Source organism: Salvelinus sp. IW2-2015, linkage group LG6.1 (genome assembly GCF_002910315.2).
Source record: "Salvelinus sp. IW2-2015 linkage group LG6.1, ASM291031v2, whole genome shotgun sequence".
Lineage (NCBI taxonomy): Eukaryota > Metazoa > Chordata > Actinopteri > Salmoniformes > Salmonidae > Salvelinus > Salvelinus sp. IW2-2015.
Genome location: NC_036845.1, coordinates 19,753,068 through 19,770,136, shown reverse-complemented (window position 1 = coordinate 19,770,136; position 17,069 = coordinate 19,753,068). Strand labels below are relative to the sequence as shown.

General features: G+C 42.8%; 1 protein-coding gene across 1 annotated transcript; it reads right to left on the bottom strand.

Moving 5' to 3' along the window:
• Positions 1 to 3,737: 3,737 nt before the first annotated feature.
• Positions 3,738 to 16,597, bottom strand: LOC111965277 (syntabulin-like). The gene is made up of 8 exons (XM_023989359.2): positions 16,490 to 16,597; positions 11,517 to 11,571; positions 11,034 to 11,211; positions 9,907 to 10,101; positions 7,936 to 8,035; positions 7,426 to 7,572; positions 5,629 to 5,781; positions 3,738 to 5,489 (listed from the first exon to the last, which is right to left on the bottom strand). The coding sequence occupies exons 2-8, from the start codon at positions 11,538 to 11,540 to the stop codon at positions 4,364 to 4,366; spliced, it is 1,923 nt and encodes a 640-aa protein (XP_023845127.1). The 5' UTR covers positions 11,541 to 11,571; positions 16,490 to 16,597; the 3' UTR covers positions 3,738 to 4,363.
• Positions 16,598 to 17,069: the final 472 nt, after the last annotated feature.

The following is a 17,069-nucleotide window of genomic DNA, read 5'->3' as shown; positions in this document are numbered from 1 at the left end:
TTTGTGTTTTCCTGGTACCATCAGTGGGGTATCCTGTATATAATATGGGGATTCTGGCAAAAGTCGTTTTTATATTGAATGTCTAAATGAACGATGCCTTTTAAACATTGTGGTGTTTTCATGGTTATTTTAGGTGGGGCTTTGTGGTAAATGAGGGATTCATTTCTGTTTTTCAGAGAATATTGATATCGATGATATTGATAATAGAGAATATTGATAGTATTATATTGCCCATTGCATGGAACATTGGATCAGGAAGAAAGAGATTGTTAGCCACAGACAATTATGAAAATACTGCTGACCTTTGTCGTTAACCAATATTAGAGTCATGACAGAAACAAAGATACAAAACCAATGAAGCAAGTGAATTTCAAGATTAATCAGCATCAAATCACTTTTGTTATTTTCAGATGTGTGTGATTGAACATGCATTTTTAGTATTGGAATAAAATGTCCTTCCAAGATTCACTCAAGTCATATTATTTCTCTGAACCACCCACGATTTATTGCATGAGGAAAAACTCCCATTATGAATAAACCTTGTACGTGCACGTAGCCCAGTGTCATTAGATATGCTTGTTCTCTAAATAGATTAATAGGGCATTTTAATCTCGTGCAAGGCAAATTCCTTTCAAATGCTTTTCAAATCCAAGGTCAGCCATGTAACATCATCATCACAAATTCACTGTCTCTCAAAAACACTCCCGCTTGACCAAACCACTCAAAGACTGATCATGACCTACTTTTAGGAACGAAATGTCTCACTCATCAGTTTTTCGGGAAGAGTTGGGGTAGACATCTCTGAGGGATAATCTGCTCTGTTCCTGCAGAATTATAATTATTTGTCCATTGTAAAAATGAAATTGTCTCATCTGTCAGTAATAGCCATTCTAAGTAAATTATCCACATTTGATCCTGCTGTTATGTTAACCACTACTAGCTCGCTCTGGCACTATCTCAATCCATCTTTCCTTGATTCCTCACATCCGATCGCCTCACCTCCTCAAAATGCATTGGAGAAGGTCAGAGGGGAGGGACCTTGGTCCGTCTCCTCCAATACAATGTAGAAGGATGCGGGGAGATAGGATGCATGGAATCAAAGAAAGACAAATTGAGACAGCCCTGAACTCAGCTAATGCTGCATTTGTAACCAAGTGGGAGGTGGGAATTTACCAGTTGTGAAGTCATAAATAACAGTTGAGAAACGCCGATTGGCTAATGGYCAACAAGCTGAGTAAACCATAAACTAAAAGTTCAGCTATCATGCCTGTAAACAAATTATGTTCAAAAACCAGATTGCCTTTTATAAATAAAGTTTAATTGTATTTAACTGCCAAAAATGCTGTTATCAAGGTAATTTCCTTAGTAGTTGTCAGAGGTCAGCAGGTGAGAGAAATGAGAGCTCAGGATGATAAATGAGTTTCCCACTAGTAATTACCTGTTGGAGGGCCATTCGTAYACTTSCCACTGGTTAAGAAYGCAGCWTGACTCCACCCTCCCTCCCCATATTGATTCAACCTTCTCTTTGCTACCAGGCCTGGTTGCAGAGAGATATTACAGCAGATGGAATGATTCATCAGTCTGCTTGCACTCTAATGAACAGAGGGTCATGGTTATGTAATGGAACATCCCCATATGGCAGTAGGGGAAATGGGTTATTTAGCATCGCATGGGGCTTCTCATTCCAACTCCAGTCTCAATGCATCAGTCTGCCGGTTGATTAGATTTACTTTAATCCTCACACAAACATAGATGTARCGTGACATGTGAAAACATAGTCTGTGTGTGTAAACAGTCTCTGCTGATCTGTGGCGTGACCTTTCTTCAAAGATGGTCGGACTCAGACCCACCATCTTGCAGCTTTGGAAGTTCCACTCTGGCAGGTCTAATGCACTTCCATTGTAAACTGCCCAGGGGACATTGAACACAGCCTGAAAAAGCCATTGCATTTTTTGTTTGATAAACACTGAACAAAAATGTACATGCAACATGTAACACTTTCAAAGATTTTACTGAGTTACAGCTCATATTAGGAAATCAGTCAATTGAATAACTGAATTAGTCCCTAATCTATGGATTTCACATGACTGGGAATACAGATATGCATCTGTTGGTCACAGATACCTTTAAAAAAAAATGTAGGGTCATGGATCAGAAAACCAGCCAGTATCTGGTTGGCCACCATTTGCCTCATGCAGTACGACACATCTACTTTGAATAGAGTTGATCAGGCTGTTGATTATGGCCTGTGGAATGTTGTCCCACTCCTCTTCAATGGCTGTGTGAAGTTGCTGGATATTGGCGGAACTGGAACACGCTGTCATACACGTCGATCCAGAGCATTCCAAACATGCTCAGCGGGTGACATGTCTGGTGAGTATGCAGGCCATGCGAGAACTGGGACATTTTCAGCTTCCAGGAAATGTGTACAGATCCTTGTGACATGGGGCCGTGATTTATCATGCTGAAACATGAGGTTATGGCGGCAGATGATTGGCACGACAATGGGCTTCAAGTTCTCGTCACGGTATCTCTGTGCATTCGATAAAATGCATTTGTGTTTGTTGCCAGCAGCTTATGCCTGTCCGTACCATAACCCCACCGCCACCATGGGGCACAATGCCAACATGACGCCATACACGCTGCTATCTGCCCAGTACAGTTGAAACCGGGATTCATCCGTGAAGAGCACACTTCTCCAGTGTGCCAGTGGCCATCGAAGGTGAGCATTTACCCACTGAAGTCAGTTACAACGCTGAACTGCAGTCAGGTCAAGACCCTGGTGAGGACGAGACGATCCCGCAGGTGAAGAAGCCGGATGTGGAGGTCCTGGGCGGGCGTGGTTACACATGGTCTGCGGTTGTGAGGCCAGTTGGACGTACTGCCAAATTCTCCACAACTACGGGGTGGCTTATGGTAGAGAAATTAACATTGAATTCTCTGGCAACAGCTCTGGTTGACATTCCTGCAGTCAGCGTGCCAATTGCACACTCCCTCAAAACTTAATGCCACAGATGTGACAAAATTACACATTTGAGTGGCCTTTTGGCCCCAGCAAAAGGTGCACCTGCGTAATGATGCCGTTTAATCAGCTTCTTGATATGCCACACCGGTCAGGTGGATTAATTATTTTGGCAAAGGAGAAATGCTCACTAACAGGGATGCAAACTAATTTGTGCTCAAAAATAAGCTTTTTGTGCATATGGAAAATATCTGGGATCTTATTTCAGCTCATGAAACCAACACTTTACATAGTGTTTCTATTTTTGTTCAGCGTAATATACAAAGGCTCAGACAGATCTGTTTAATTCATGTGAACTTGTTCCGTAGTTAAGAGCTGTTGTGCGGATGCAGAAACATGTGCACTCGTGTTCAATGCCGGGAACATTGTGTTYTGCCGTTTTCAAAGCTGGCCTCAGACATTTGTGTGGCTTTGCAATTAAGGATCCCCTTCTAAGCCTGAGATTGAACAGTAAATCCAAGAAGTCTTTCGTTTAATTTACTCATTCAAATATCCTTCTTGTTGGCATTTAAAAGAGAAACTATGAAAATAATCAATTGAAATTGGCACCCATGAGAAAGACAACACATCTCAATTGGTTGTAGAACAATGAAACAGCACATAACCGTTGTGGACATATGTCATTTAGAATGCATGTTCACTATAAAATGCTTGGGATTAAATAGTCTGCTAAACCCTTGGCACCAGAAAATGCCCAAGAGGAATCAAACATGGATGGGATTATCATGCTTTAATAGTAAATATATTAGGACATTTGATGTTAAGAGTATTACACACAGTAGCTCAGGCACAAACAAGTATGGGTTGTTTTGAAGCGTTGGTCTCATACACCTATCAACAATTTGTTACACATGTACACTACTTCTAGGTAGAAAAATAAAGACTAAACGTTCATTAATAAAGCTTTGGCTGCAGGTTTAAGATYATTTTGGAACATAAACCATTACAAACACTTGATCAAACTAACATTCAATTTCATCCCCACCCTCAGAAATCCTAATACTTTCAGAAAAAAAACATGGTTGCTTTAAGTAGGGGTAACTAGTGCCAGCCCAGGACATCAATGATGCATAACCACCTACTCGGATTATACACAATTATGATAASAGAACAGAGGGAAAATAAATAAAATTAACAAAATCCCTTCACCATAAACAATGACTTCTCACAGCAACAACTGTACACAGTGCAAAGTAAACACGTGGGAACCAAAAGTAATAACTGTAGCATTAATATTCACAAGTGTAGAAAAACTAAAGATCCACAAATACTCTTTGATTAACAGATGTGGAAGTGCCTTAAGTTGAGGGGTCGGGCTGTGCATGCGGGGGTCGGAGACCGTTACACATCTGCCCCATGATGAGTGACGTGACGGAGAGAGTGCAATCCCATGATGCAACAGCCACGGATCAATGCTGCGATGTTGTAGACTGGCGCCGCCCCATCCACGCCATGCCGGGAATACAGCCAGGCCACCGTGGGCAACACTGGTACGGCCACAGCAAAAAGATCAACAAGGAAGCTGCTGCTCCAATAGCTTTTGTTGACCACAGCCATCTCGAGGGCCTTGCAGGGCTCCTCACTGCTCACCTCAAAATCCAGCTCCTCCATGAAGCGCATGGAGACCACCTCAGGGTCTGAGCAACACAGCCCTGAATTACTTAACATGTAAGGGCTCGCTGGCAGAACTGGGATGGGCTGGCAGGAGCTAGGCAGGCTTAAGGTGGACGGGACAGGGGCCAAGTCTGGGCCCTGCTGTGCTGGGATTTCTAGGAGGCTGGTAGAAGCTGGAAGGAGAGCATCTCCAACTGCACCACCATGGAACTTCAGCAGCTGCAGCAGGAGGACGTGCAGGTCAGGAGGGAAGGACACCATCTCAGTCTGAACGGCCTTCTCCACTGGAGCAGGGAAGGGGAGTGTRCTGTAGCAGAACGTGTTGGAGGGTGGTGGAGGCAGTGGTGCGATCTTCTCCTCCTCCAGACTGTGGAGTAGAGTGGACACCCCAGGACCAGCCTCTGGGTGGCAGCGTAGCTTACCGCTAGAGTTCACTGCTGTGGACATGAGCACATGCGCCAGGTTGTCGTTGAACAGCAGCCCACCGTCTGCCATCTCCTCCACCRCCTGGTCACCCACCTCCCCCTGYTTATCATTGACAGGGGAGTCACCACAGATGAAGTCCATGGTTGGCTCGTCTTGCAGCGTGGAGCCGCTCTGGGCCAWCTCCATGCTGTGCAGTAGGCACTCCAGCTTGCGGTTCTGGATGTTGATGTCGACAAAGTACTTCTGGATGCCCTTGTCCTTCTCCATCAGACTGCTCTTCATGGTCTCCACAACTTGCCGGAGCTGCTTGATCTCCTTGCGTGCCTCCTTCAGGGCCAGCTGCGCCTCTACGCGGTGGCACTCCTCCTCGATCCAGTCCTCCCTCATCCTGCCCAGCTGGGACTTGAGCTCCTCGATCTCAGACTCCCTGAGGGAGAAAAGAGAGGGTTAGCTAGTAGTTACAGCTGTGTGGGATTGCAATGTTTTTCTACACTGTAGGTGGAATGTACTCTATGGGATGCATTTAGGAAACAAGCTAAACATGAGATGTTCACTGAGAAGGTAACCTGTCGTGGACTGTGTTCTCCGCTTCCCTCAGCTTGCTCCTCAGGTGGCGAATGGCCACCTCCTTTTGTTGCAGGGGGGTGAGGTACTGCTCTGGATTGGGCGGTCTGAATCCATGCTTGTCCACACAGGAGTGGTAATGTCCGGGGGTCATCCTTATGGGGAGAGGAGACAGGAAATGACACGTTTACCCTGAGTCACATACTGTATGTTCTGCTGGTGAGACACCATATTTTTCTCAACATTGAGGAAGAGGACACCCCATCTATTGTACACACCATCCTGTACTGTGTTCAGTACAACGAGCAGTGCTGAGCCCCATCTACAGGAGGCTCCATCAGTGATGTGGGGAAGGAACTAGGCCATTAAAAAAAATAAGGGATTGGTGCAACTTGCATGACGCAAAACAGCTTGTTTTAGGGAAAAAATAAAACTGCTGGGCAATGTTATTACTTAGTCGATTGTGTCTGACTGGGGATAGCACTGTCAGGACATAAGCTAACCAGCCAGCCGACTTCATACTGCAAGCTGCTAAAATGGCAGGTTGATCAAAAGCTGTCAGGAATGGATAGGGAAACAATGAGGGAAAGCCCAATTTACATTTGCTTGGCTGTAGTTTACAAGGTAAGTGTTTTTGCTTGAGAATTCCCTAAACTGTTTTTAAAATTACTACAAGTACATTAAACTTCAATTATACATGAGCAGCTCTGAAATATCCCTGTGATCAGGCCTAAAGAAGGAATGATGAACCATGTGTCGGAGGATGGATTTGGCTAATATGCAGAGCAGCCCCTCTTACAAACAGGCTTAAAAGCTAGCACTATATCCTAGCAACAACCTGGGACTTGTGCTTTGATGGGAGTCTCTGCAGCCCTGCCAGAAATAGAACAGGCTAGCAGAAAGTAGCGAGAGAACAAGGACGTCACACAAACCCAGCCAGGCAGAAGAGAGCTGAGGGGAACCAGGGGGGGAACCAGGGGGGGAACAACCTGTAGCAACAGAAATGCAGCCATGGACGTTCTCACGTCCGCATAAGATACATAAGTAGGGATTGTGTTGCATAGGGAATGACTCGCATTAAGCCTGTGGGCTGAATTCAAGAGGGCTCTGGTTAGTTATTTTACAGTCCGAGCAGAAAGGCAAGGTTGAGYTTGTTCGTGCAGTGCTGCTGTCATGGCAGCACAGGAACCCTCAAGTGAATATTCTGCCACATAGCAACACGAGAACCCAGAAGCACTACCACAAAATGTGAGACAGTAAGTGGGGGAAAAAAGATGCAGGAATGCAGCCAGGCAAGCCAGTCTGGCTATCGACTGAGTAATGAAATATTCATGACCTCTTCCTCTCCTAKAAASCCAAGGTTGACACCCGTGCWCAYAGACACAATAACAAAATCCAGACTGTTTGKAAAATCCTATAATCTTGGCATAGCCCAATCCTGACCGATATAATCACCATCTCAGAAAAGGAGATGACAGTCCAGGCATAGAGCCTAATCTACCCACCCTTTCCCCACCTAGTGAATGCCCACCCCTCCCAGAGCAACAGATGYACCATTACAAATGGACTCCTAGCCCCCCTTCTTCCTAGGGCATTCCATGTTGAAATGAAATGATAGAAACATGGTAGTTGCTCTTGTCCTTTGATAGGCGGAATTGCCATATTGCTTTGAGCTATCCAATCATTTCAGATCTAAGCCCTGTCCACATAAGAAATATGGCAAAMAAAATACCAGAAGGGGTAACACTGGAGGTTGTTTCTGGAACTGGCCAGTGTATGGGAATGACATGGCTGTTTACCTGGAGGGTATTGTGGGGCTGGAGTTGCTGCTGCTGTTGGTGGATGAGGGGACTGTCCTGTACGGGGCATAGAGCTCTGCATCATGGGATGCTGAGGGGCTCCCTGCCAGCTTGAACATCGGGAGGCTCCTGATGTGGGCACCACGACTGTGGGAAAATACATGCAGTAGTTAGGCAAAGCTAAGGAGATGACATTTGCCACAACAGTCTTGTAATGTTGTCCATTTATCATTGGGAGAGAATTCTTATTTTTTTTATTTTTTATTTTTTAAAGCCAGCAGGGAAAAGATACAGCAATAAAGAAATAGAATAGCTATACTTTTTGAAACAGTTTCCCAGACCCAATGACATTTTTGTTGAAAGTGCATTTTAGTTTAGGATAAGGCTGAATATGGGTCTGGRAAACTGGCCCTTTAAATGTTACACCCACTGGTGGGGTAAGATAATGGTAAAGGAGTGTCTGCTTCTAGAATRGAGGCAGTAGAGAAACAGAGCCACCCCATATATCACCTGCGTGAGGAGATCTTCTTCCCTGTGGAGTTGTGGGCCAGGCTCTCCCCTCTCTTTAGGCTGCCCGTGCTGCTGGAGGAGCTGAAGTCTGCCTCGCTACCTGCAGTCAGACACACTGAGTAGCATCTCTTTCCATTCGATAAAACCATAGTAAAGTGCTCACTGTGAATTTGTGATTAACTAACAACAAAACTGAACCTTCAACGCTGAGTGAGTCAATTGCAGGTACAATGTGCTGCCAACCAATACGTGAAGTCTGACTGTKAACGACTACTAATCAGCCAAATTGAAAAACCTCAGGTCCAACATTAATTATCCAATGAGCAGCCTCTCTGGATTGGAACCTTGCTCAAGCCATTGTGCAGATTCAATTATGTTTGGCAGATTCAATTATGCTGAGCCTCGGGGCACCAGTACATGGCCCGTGACCTGCACGGGCAAAAGGAGTGAGGGAGGAAGTTTCTACCATATTTCTTATACCAGTCAGTTCCTTTCAAATCCATGAAGGGAAGTGAACAAGTGTACACTGTGAGAGGTATTTAGGATGTTGTCATAGGTGGTGTATATTTGTTCACTTCCCTTCATGGATTTGAAAGGAACTGACTGGTATAAGAAATATGGTAGAAACTTCCTCTAGCCCATGCCTAGACCAATCCAATGCTTTTACATTTCTGGGGAATACTGAACGAGTGCAGGAAGAAGGAGATATTATTGGGACGCATACAATGGTTGTGTTCCCCTGCTCAGACATTATATGCATTAATCAATTGTTGCATGACACTTCATCAACTGTGCCTTTGGGCACCAGATTGCTATAACATATGTCATATGATGTGGTTAGCTGATATGTAAAATAGTTATCCAGGCCTTGTAAAAATCTGGCATGCGTCAGCAACGTCTGTGAAGAGGAATGCCAACATTGAGGGGATTCGATTAATCTCAATTGCATACTCATAAAAAAACAAAAAGGTTTTAGCGTCTCGCCTCCTTCTCAAACACCATTGGATGGGAAAGCCAGAGGTCCTGCCACTCTGACTGTCTCCTCCAATGGGTGTTGTGCAATTGAGATTCTCCCATTCTCTCACCAAGCAAATCATTGTTGCTTACCTTCTACTGCTCAAATTACATGAAAATAATACTTTGCAGATTGTGTATACACACAAAGCATGTAGAAATCAGGGTTGGGCTCAATTTGAATTAAAGGCAGTCAATCAATCAATTATTTTAATTTAAAATGCAGACATTTAAAAACTTTTGAAATAAATAGCTTCTACTTTTGAGTTTATTGAGAAGTCATTGAAAGTAAATGCCCTTTTTTCTATTATTGGATTGTGATTTTAGTTTACTTCCTGAATTGACTGCCTTCAATTTGAATTGAGCCCAACCCTGGTCTACAAGAAACCATTTCACATGGTTATTTCATATATATTTTTAATCTGACGTAGATCTATTTTGTAGATCTATTTCAATTGATATATAAACAGAATCAGAATTGAGAGAAAAGCCTAAGATCTACTAGGACAACATATCTGTCACGCCCTGATCTGTTTCACCTGTCTTTGTGATTGTCTCCACCCACCTCCAGGTATCACCCGTTTTCCCCATTAGTCCCTGGGTATTTATTCCGGTGTTCCCTGYTTGTCAAGTCAACCAGTRTGGTTTTCCATGTGCCTGCTTTTTCTTATCTCGCTTTTGCTAGTCCCCCGGTTTTGACCCCTGCATGCCTTAACTCTGAACTCGCCTGACCATACTGCCTGCCCTGACCTTGAGCCTGCCTGCCACTTGTTTATGATATTTTATCTGTCCACAACCATTATTTTGCCTGCCCCTTGGATTATAATAAATATCAGAGACTYGAACCATCTGCCTCCCGTGTCTGCATCTGGGTCTCGCCCTGTGCCCTTATAGTATGTAGGTGCCTCCTAACCCCACCTACAAAAAAAACTGAAGCCATTCCCTGCAGTGGCCTACCTCTGGGCAATGTGGAYGATCGCTGCTCCCTCTTGTGCCTCGGCGGTGGTGCGTGCCAATCTGCTATCACCCTCACCCTCTTCACCTTGGTCTTGCACTTGGCAGTGGGCGTGGGGKAGCCATGTGGACTGTTGTCTGACCCTGACAGGGTTTTGGAGGGGGACACAGACTGACTACTGGGGCAGCCAGTGTCATCTATGTAGACAGGTATAGCCAAGAATACGCATGCAGCATGGAACACACAGCAGTCAATCATTAAGAGGGATTGAACCTTGCACTCTGATCTGTTCGTACTGTAACTCATCCAACCAACAGTGTTCATATTACCAACACCACAGCACTGTGTTATGGTAGCAGAAGGGAGGTGAAAGGGGTGTCAAACTTCCATGATGACTTAATATTATTCAATATACATCAATATGTTGTAACCTAATTGTGGTTAGATATAACTGTTGTCAATAAAGAAGCTAGACCTACTACAGCAGGCTAGGTCATTTCTGGAATATTGCCAAGTAWTAAGCAAACTTTTATGTTTGACAACTTTGTTGTTTATGGTAAGTTATTAGCCTTTATGTAATTCAGATTTGCTTCAACAGTTGATGTCATCTACAAAAAGTATGCTAGTTGATTGAAACAACAGTAATCAACGAGCTTTCATATGATGAGGACTTCTCTTTACCTAATTTGACTTGGCAACTCTCTCAATCTCCAATGCATGACGTGTGTGTGTGTGATAAGATGTGGATTCGGCCTGCTTGGCCAGAATGGCATAACAAAGCTAACATAACAGTGTGTTGGCATGATTTCAGWTTTTTTTTTATGATGAATCCTTGCAGCAGGGATGGACTGGGATCAGAAATCGTCCTGGGCATTTCTAACACACTGGCGGCCATTAATTCTGCACACACAAATTAGATTTAGGAAGGCCCACTGGGCTAAAGATAGACCAGCCCATCTGCCATTGCCAGTACTGCCCTGGCTGCCATCAACAATGTGACAATACTGACAAGTGAAAGCAAATTCCTATTAATTTGATGTTTTCAGATACATTTAGTGAGATTAGAATAACTATTTTTAGACTTTTRTGATGCWCCCTAACCTTGATCTRAAACATGGGAATCACGTACCTGAGCAAAAGCTGATGGTCCGTTTGGAGTTGTCCGAGCTGATGTCACAGTCCTTACCCTCYTCCTCTGAAATGGGTGAWTCGGACAAGGGTGACCCTTTCTCATTAGGGTGGAAAGGATGGAGGATCAAGCGTGGGATGCGGCTGCGAGGGCTCTCCTTCCCTGGKGACTTCTTTTCCTGAGAACCATACAGGTATCACAACTATCACAACTCACCACTTGAATTTTTGCCACAAGAACAAATCAAATTCATCCGAGAATCGGTGTGCGCAAATACAACTTTGAGCATTTTGTTTTTGTCTTACTACATTAGCTCTGTCACAGCAGCACAATCGTTAAATAATTATGGTCTACTAATGTGACAGTCTAGATTAGATTATCATTCTATCACTATTATCATTCTCGTGAAATTTTAACAAAAATATGAGTGGAATTGTTAAGATTAAAAATGATAAACTTTCAAAGTGTTGCAATGACACCCACCTCATATTCCTGGAATGGTCCCATTGTGCTTAACGCTGTGTTTTCCCCTTTGGATCTGTGAGAAAAGTAACGGTGAGATGTATTTCTGTCCAAGGCATCCTGACGTGGCACACTGGCACCGAACCATTTACGAACAAGGGCGACTCTCCGAAATCGGTTATGTAAGTAATGTCACCTCCGCCTACGTCCACCCCTGCCTGGCACAGACACTGACCRGACCTCGGTCATTAAACCAGTGAGCCCCACATCAAATATAGGCTACCAGATTGAAAACATATTTGTTTTACTTGAAAATATTTTGCATGTATTTCCTCAAACATGGAACAAAAGCATGAGACCGTTTCTTAAATCCAATAAAACCCAGGCTTACTGTCCTTCACATGCATGTGCCACAGAAAATACAACCTAAAATCCATTATGCGATTATGTATCGATATAATGGAATGATGATTGAAATCTAGTCGTGAATGATGCGGCAGAGAGGAACTGGGTGTGTTTCTAACTCTTCATTTAGAAATAAATGAATAAATTATGTCCCACTAGGTGGAAAGCACACAGCAGCATATTCAAACATCTCAAATAAAATACAATTGTATTTGTCGCATGTGCCGAATACAACCGGTGTAGACATTACAGTGAAATGCTTACTTGCAAGCCGTTAACCAACAATACAGTTTGAAGAAAAACAAGTGTTAAGTAAAAAAAATAGCGAGGCTATATACAGGGTGTACAGGTACAGAGTCAAAGTGCGGGGGCACATCTATTAGAGAGGGGCTGACTAAGGTTTTCCTCAGTGCCATGATTCATCCTGCCAAGAAACATAATATAATTATGACATTTCTTCCTTTTGGGATCCTGTGCCAAATAGCCTTTTTTGCCGTCAAAAAGATGACACCAGAGAGTAACACCGGCAAACCGCTCACAGAATATTGAGATAAGAATGAAGAATAATAGTGCATGGTGTTTTGTGTTTATATTGATTTTCACAGACCTTATACACGTAGTTGACTTCCCCCTCTCCATTTTGACATAGACACACAAAGACATCCAGGCTCCAGTACATGCACAAAAGTGTATGTTTTATTCATGTTTGATAGCTGAATAAATCATGGTTCACCTCATGCCTGACTGCACGTTATAACATCACTCCATTCCTCATCCATTCCCTCTCTCCTGTTGAATGTTGTGCCTCTTAGCATCATCGCTTAAAGGAGTTGGTTATGTAAGTGCGTATGTGTTTGMTCTTCTCTTTTTTTATATCATAAAATGACAGAATTGACCCCTAAGGTCTGATTCGTTGTCGCTTTACTGAATCCGGACTTTCCCCCCCATACAGTCCAGATGCTATCTCTTTATTTAGACTGCACGGCACCTAGGATGTTGGTAAATGTAGCTCAGAACATCTGCTGTCCCTGTCCCAAAGCAAACACCCATCTTGAAATGCACTGTGTACCCTGACTATCATGTCTTACACTGCGGGTGTATGTTTTCAGGTTTTATACCAGATTGCATGCACTTTTAGTCGTCTAGGTCCTACAGCCCTGATATGAGAACACCCCAAAAGTTCCCCTGAAAGGAGCTCAGCTTTTTGTACCTCTTAAGGCAACTGAGAAGTGTGTCATGAGCATCACAATAAAACAGCAGTACGCCAGCATTTTATGCCTCGATATGTTTTCCTTTTGTTTCTACCCGCCTTTGGATTGCTGGCACACAGCTTCAAAGTGGAATCAGATTAGGCAGCAGGCACCGTCTCAGAGCTACCAACCAAACCATGCCCTAGCAACATACTTAGCAACAGAGGAAAATTACTGCAAGGAAGACACGGGCTAAATGGGGCCAATGAAATTTGCAGACAGTTCTGTGTTCTGCATCTTCCAAGCGTGCAATAGGAGGGTTTTCCTCCTGCAACATAACAAAGGTCAATGTGGTTTACTTCGGGTGTGGCCTAGGGAAGTGTGGGGGGAGTGTTACAACAAGGTCAGGTGTCCTCCCATATGAGCAAGCGCACGTGGGCYGTTGTCTCTGTGCACATCAGCAGCAATCAATGTCAGGGAAATGCAATCAAGTTTGTGCATTGCTATACTCAATAGTTGTTATCGCATAATGTCCATACAGTGTCTCAATGCTGATTGAATCTCAGCAGGGCTTGTAAATATCATGACCCAGGTAGAAGAAAATATCAAAGAAAATGGACTGAAACGGTGAGAGACTACCTGGACTTGTCAAATAAGAAGCACATATTTTCACTTTTGTGTTTCAAAATATTTTAAAACATTTCATTTTCCATGCAGGTAAATGTGACCCTGGTGGTCCCTTAGCAGATAGAGACCTGGGTGGAAGGTTGACAGATTCACAGAGAGAAGTTTTCATCTAAGCCCATGCATGCTCTCAGTAGATAAGATGCAAAACAACATGATCATCTGCAACAAGCTCTCACAGTCTCACGTCAGAATTAGATGTTCGACCATGTTTCCCAAGCRTTGAAATCTTAAGGTTAGGAATTCATTTTGAATGGTTGAGGTAAGGGGAAAACATCTCAAAAACAACTTTCTATAGCTGGATTTGAACATTCAACCTTTGGCATTAGAGGTAGATGCTTACAACCATCCCCATCCCTGTCTACATCAAAAACATAAACCAACTTGAAACTAACAGCACTCACTGTTGCCCCTTGTGGCTGGTTTCCACATCATCTCCTGACGTCCTCAGACATGGATGGACGTCTAATACTGACTTGTATCACGGGTGACCTGGCTGTGTTGTTCACAATGTTCCTGGCTTTGGTCCTACAGCTGGAACTTATGCAATCAACTGRGTATCAAACCAGATGTTCTGCATAACTCAAGACTATGTTAGCCCACCAAGCTAAAGTCTTTGGGAGTTAACATAAATGTTCTGTTCTGCAGGCAAGGTTACTCATCTCTTCTAGTGGTTTGCAGTCGTTTATCGCAATATCAAATCATTTCTGGGTAACAATTTATGTACCTTGCTGTGATTGTTTTAAATTAAAATGGTCCAAAAAAATTGCTTCTTAGTTAACAAAGAGCAATTTCTCAAACAAAAATGTTGCTAGGACTGTCTGGTAGTGATCTGAGTGGGGAGGGGGAAACTGAAATTAGCTGTCATTGGCAGAGAGGTTTGGAACGGTCTTTGTACTTGGTCTATTCACAAATGTAACACCTGGTGGTGTCACCAGTCAGGCCAAAACGCCATCCCACCAAAACAGGCTGACATTTTAGGTGGTCTTTTCAAACAGCTCTTACACTTAAAGGGTGTTATCATAATTTTCACAATTTCACAGTATTTTTCCAACACAGTGTGGAAATATATAAGACCTCTGGGCCTTTAAATAGCTGCACAGATCTACAGGGTATTGCAAGCTCATATTTTAACAAGATAACTAATTTAGTTATGAAAGCCCATTTAGTGGGTATAATGGTTTCATTTAATTCAAGTAGTTTTATTAGTTTTTTGCGTTGCACTTAGACGTAAGGTTATTTCTGAGCTGGGAATTATCTCACGATACTGCGTCCTTAATCTGTTCAATCTGTATTTAGTCTGCCTGCTTGGTTTGAGTGTACACTTTAGGGCAGTCAACTGTATGAAGCATTATATAATCCAATATTTTCCTCTGAGCGGGTTGACATATGGTATGGCACATAATCACACAATCATATATCATATATTTAAAACCATATAAAAACAGAGAACATAAGTTTATTGGACAGGACATATTGTGTATGGTGTGTGTGTGTGTGTGTGTGTGCTGTCTCTTATACACATCTAGATGTGTATAAGAGACAGGACCCAGGTAGAAGAAAAGGTAAAAGAATATGGACTGAAACGGTGAGGGACTACCTGGACTTGTCAAATAACAAGCACATATTTTCCCTTTACGTTACAAAATATTTTCAAACATTTCATTTTCCATGCAGGCAAATGTAACCNAATACATTACAGTTTCTCCAATAAAACCACATCTGAAAATGTCCAGCTCTATATAGTGCTTTGATAGATTTTCCCCAAATCCAACATAGTTTATCCTTATCAACCTGAACCTTATGGTGTGCGTAAATACCCATAAAAGACCCATAACAATGGCAAGGTGTAAAATCTTTCACTTGCTGTTGGTGGTCAATWAAATCCAATTCAGTGCACTCTAAATACACTAAATACACATTATTTACAGAGAGAATACAGTCAGCTCACATCAGCCAATTTATGATGGCAAAACGTTACTTAATATCCTTATAATATCTGTTTCTGCAAATGCTGACCATGTTTGTCCATGTATAAATTACAGTATGCGATGTGCTTCATGGTGACTTGAATGAAGGTTATTGTAGTTGTTGTTTTGTTGTTTTTCTTACCTGCTCTGCCCAAGTTTAACATCAAAGGCAGGCCTAATATCAAAAGTTTCCCGCCACATGTATGAATTCTTAAGATTGATGGTTTGTCAATGATTTTAGACCATTCTCACAAAATCCAGCAACGAATGCAAAACATATAGTCTAGCCCATAAACGTACTGAAATATAGCTACCAAAACATGTTTTGTCGCTCTTGTAATCCCAGAAGAAAGATATCAATGCATAGGGGGATGGTCGCCCRTGGGATTATTTTAACACGCAGTTGAAATCATTGGCGCTGTCCACTGTCTTGTGGTGCTGAATATGATCAAGCGCTGAATGAGTTCAAACTTAACCTGACCATTTTTTCAACCAGCCCCACCTTTAACATTTCGTTAATGCGCAATAGTTGAACTAAATTACATGTATTTTACAATMATAATTTCGAATTTAACTAAATACGACAATATGCCGATGGATAGCAAATTGTGATAAGAAATGGGAAAGTAAACAACATCATAGGCTAGCTTGAAATCAGAATTACATGCGTATCGTTTTTTCCTATTCCTATTTTTTCCTAAATGTTTTCATCAAGCTATTTACATAAACATATAATTGTACTAGCCTGGATGTTTGGTGATGATTCCCCCAGTTGCAAAGTATGCGGGTGTAGCCTAAATCACGGACACCACAACGAGTCCCTCGTTACTCCAGTGTTCATCACGAGTCTGACTGTCGAGCCCATCCCACTCTGTGTTTTGATATGTGGAAATTACACTGTGCACACAGGATTGGACGAGGATGAAGCTGCTAAACACTCACCAACAGTGACAGCGCGCGCTCGAAGTCAAATATGAATCAAATAATAAAATATGAGTCAAATAATCATGATTGTTCCGTCCTGAAATCGCCTACTTCCGCCTCCCATAGCCTATGTAGAATAATATCAAGGTGTGTGACAACAACAAATGCACGAAATAACAACAAATATCTACATTTTGAAACAATATAGTTGCATCTCAGGCAATGTCAGTATGATTGGGGCGCGGCTTAGAGTTTCCTGTCCATGCTGCTGAAGTCACTGGGCGAGTCCAGGAATTGAGCGGTGGCATCATTAGGCCTTTTTTTTGACCCAGCCGTCAACCTTCTTACATTTCAGTCTGATATGAGTKTCCATAACCACACATCACCTGCCCTATGCAGAA